At 46.0% G+C, this 1,428-nt stretch overlaps 1 protein-coding gene across 1 annotated transcript; it reads left to right on the forward strand.

Annotated features, from left to right (window-relative positions):
• Positions 1-696, forward strand: LOC123075901 (uncharacterized). Its single transcript, XM_044498402.1, has 2 exons — positions 1-143; positions 226-696. The coding sequence occupies exons 1-2, from the start codon at positions 127-129 to the stop codon at positions 584-586; spliced, it is 378 nt and encodes a 125-aa protein (XP_044354337.1). The 5' UTR covers positions 1-126; the 3' UTR covers positions 587-696.
• Positions 697-1,428: the final 732 nt, after the last annotated feature.

Raw genomic sequence — 1,428 nt, forward strand, 5'->3', positions numbered from 1 at the left:
ATATAAATAAACCCCTCTTACAACAGACCACCCGATTGATCCCCTTGTTAATTTCTCCCGTCTTATGGCAGGCGAAATTAAACTTGATTCTCTTCGCCCCGATCGGTTTCTGTGCTAATTAACTCGATGACCAAGATTTTCAGGTACACATCGATCGATCGAAACAATCCTTTTTCTTTCTCATCCAATCCAACCTGTGTTTTTCTTTCTCCTTTTTTTTTTCAGAAGCAGCTTCTACCGGTCGAAGCAACCACGTGAGGAGGAGGAGGAGGAGGAATCGGCGGCGGGGGAGTACGAGTACGTGGATCTCGAGGACGGCCAAGGCGGCAAGCATGCCGGCGATGGCGCACCCGGCGTGGACTCTGACGGCCCCCTCGCGTCCGATGTTGTCTTAACCACTGTCATCGGCATCGCCTTCATACTAGTGGGCTGCCCCTTGCTGCTCTTCCACCGCAGCCTCCAAACCGTGGCGACGGGGCCGGAGCGCGCCGGCGCATTGTGCCTCGCTCTCGGGGCCGCCGCCTTTGTCCGCCTCGCCCTCCTCCGGGGCTGCGCTTGCTCCTCGTGCTGGAGGACGTCTGATTGAGATTTGTTCATTCTTAGGCTTACTCCATTCATTGTCTCCATTGCATCGAGCGTTGCTTAATCTGTTATTATCATCGATCGACTGCTGTAGCTAATTGTGTTTGCTCTACCTAGGTCACTTCGTCCAGACTTACTACTACTTCCTCCGTTTGGAATTACTTGTCATAAAAATGGATGTATCTACAACTAAAATACATCTAGATACATTCTTTTTTGAACGAGTAATTCCGAATGGAGGGAATAGTTTTCAACGCGAAGTATTAATCGTGTTTGTGTGTGATTCAAGTGATGAAACATGATGCCAATGAATGCAAAGTCGATGAGAGTTCCACATGAGACTCGTGCCAATGTAGAAATTATGTAGCGTCCAAAGGAAGTCGATGAGAGTTCCACATGATGTCTCTCCTCACAAGGACGATGACAAGTCCATGACTCAAGTCTCTTGCGTGATGATGTGAACAAAAAAATATTCAGGGTATACACACCATCAGCCTAATTGAGAATTGCAAACAAGCTAGTCGACCATGTCAAATTTGGTCACAACTTACGGTGGCATTATATATTATTATTTTTCCTATGAACATTGTTCAAGCATACATATTATTCTCCCTTCAGAGATCAGTTACAGCATTAGCTGAACACAATAGCCATATGACGTTATTGCAACGCTAGCTGGAGGTAATTAACTGTGAGACTAGCCATATATTTTTTCCCTACCAGAGATATTACTGATTGCAATGTGGTTTCGCTGAAAACATCCGTGCATTGTATACTGACAATACAGACATACAGCAGCATAGCACACAAACATGCATGAGTACATGAGTGTCACAAAATCCTCGG

Source organism: Triticum aestivum, chromosome 3D, assembly GCF_018294505.1.
Source record: "Triticum aestivum cultivar Chinese Spring chromosome 3D, IWGSC CS RefSeq v2.1, whole genome shotgun sequence".
NCBI classification, from domain to species: domain Eukaryota; kingdom Viridiplantae; phylum Streptophyta; class Magnoliopsida; order Poales; family Poaceae; genus Triticum; species Triticum aestivum.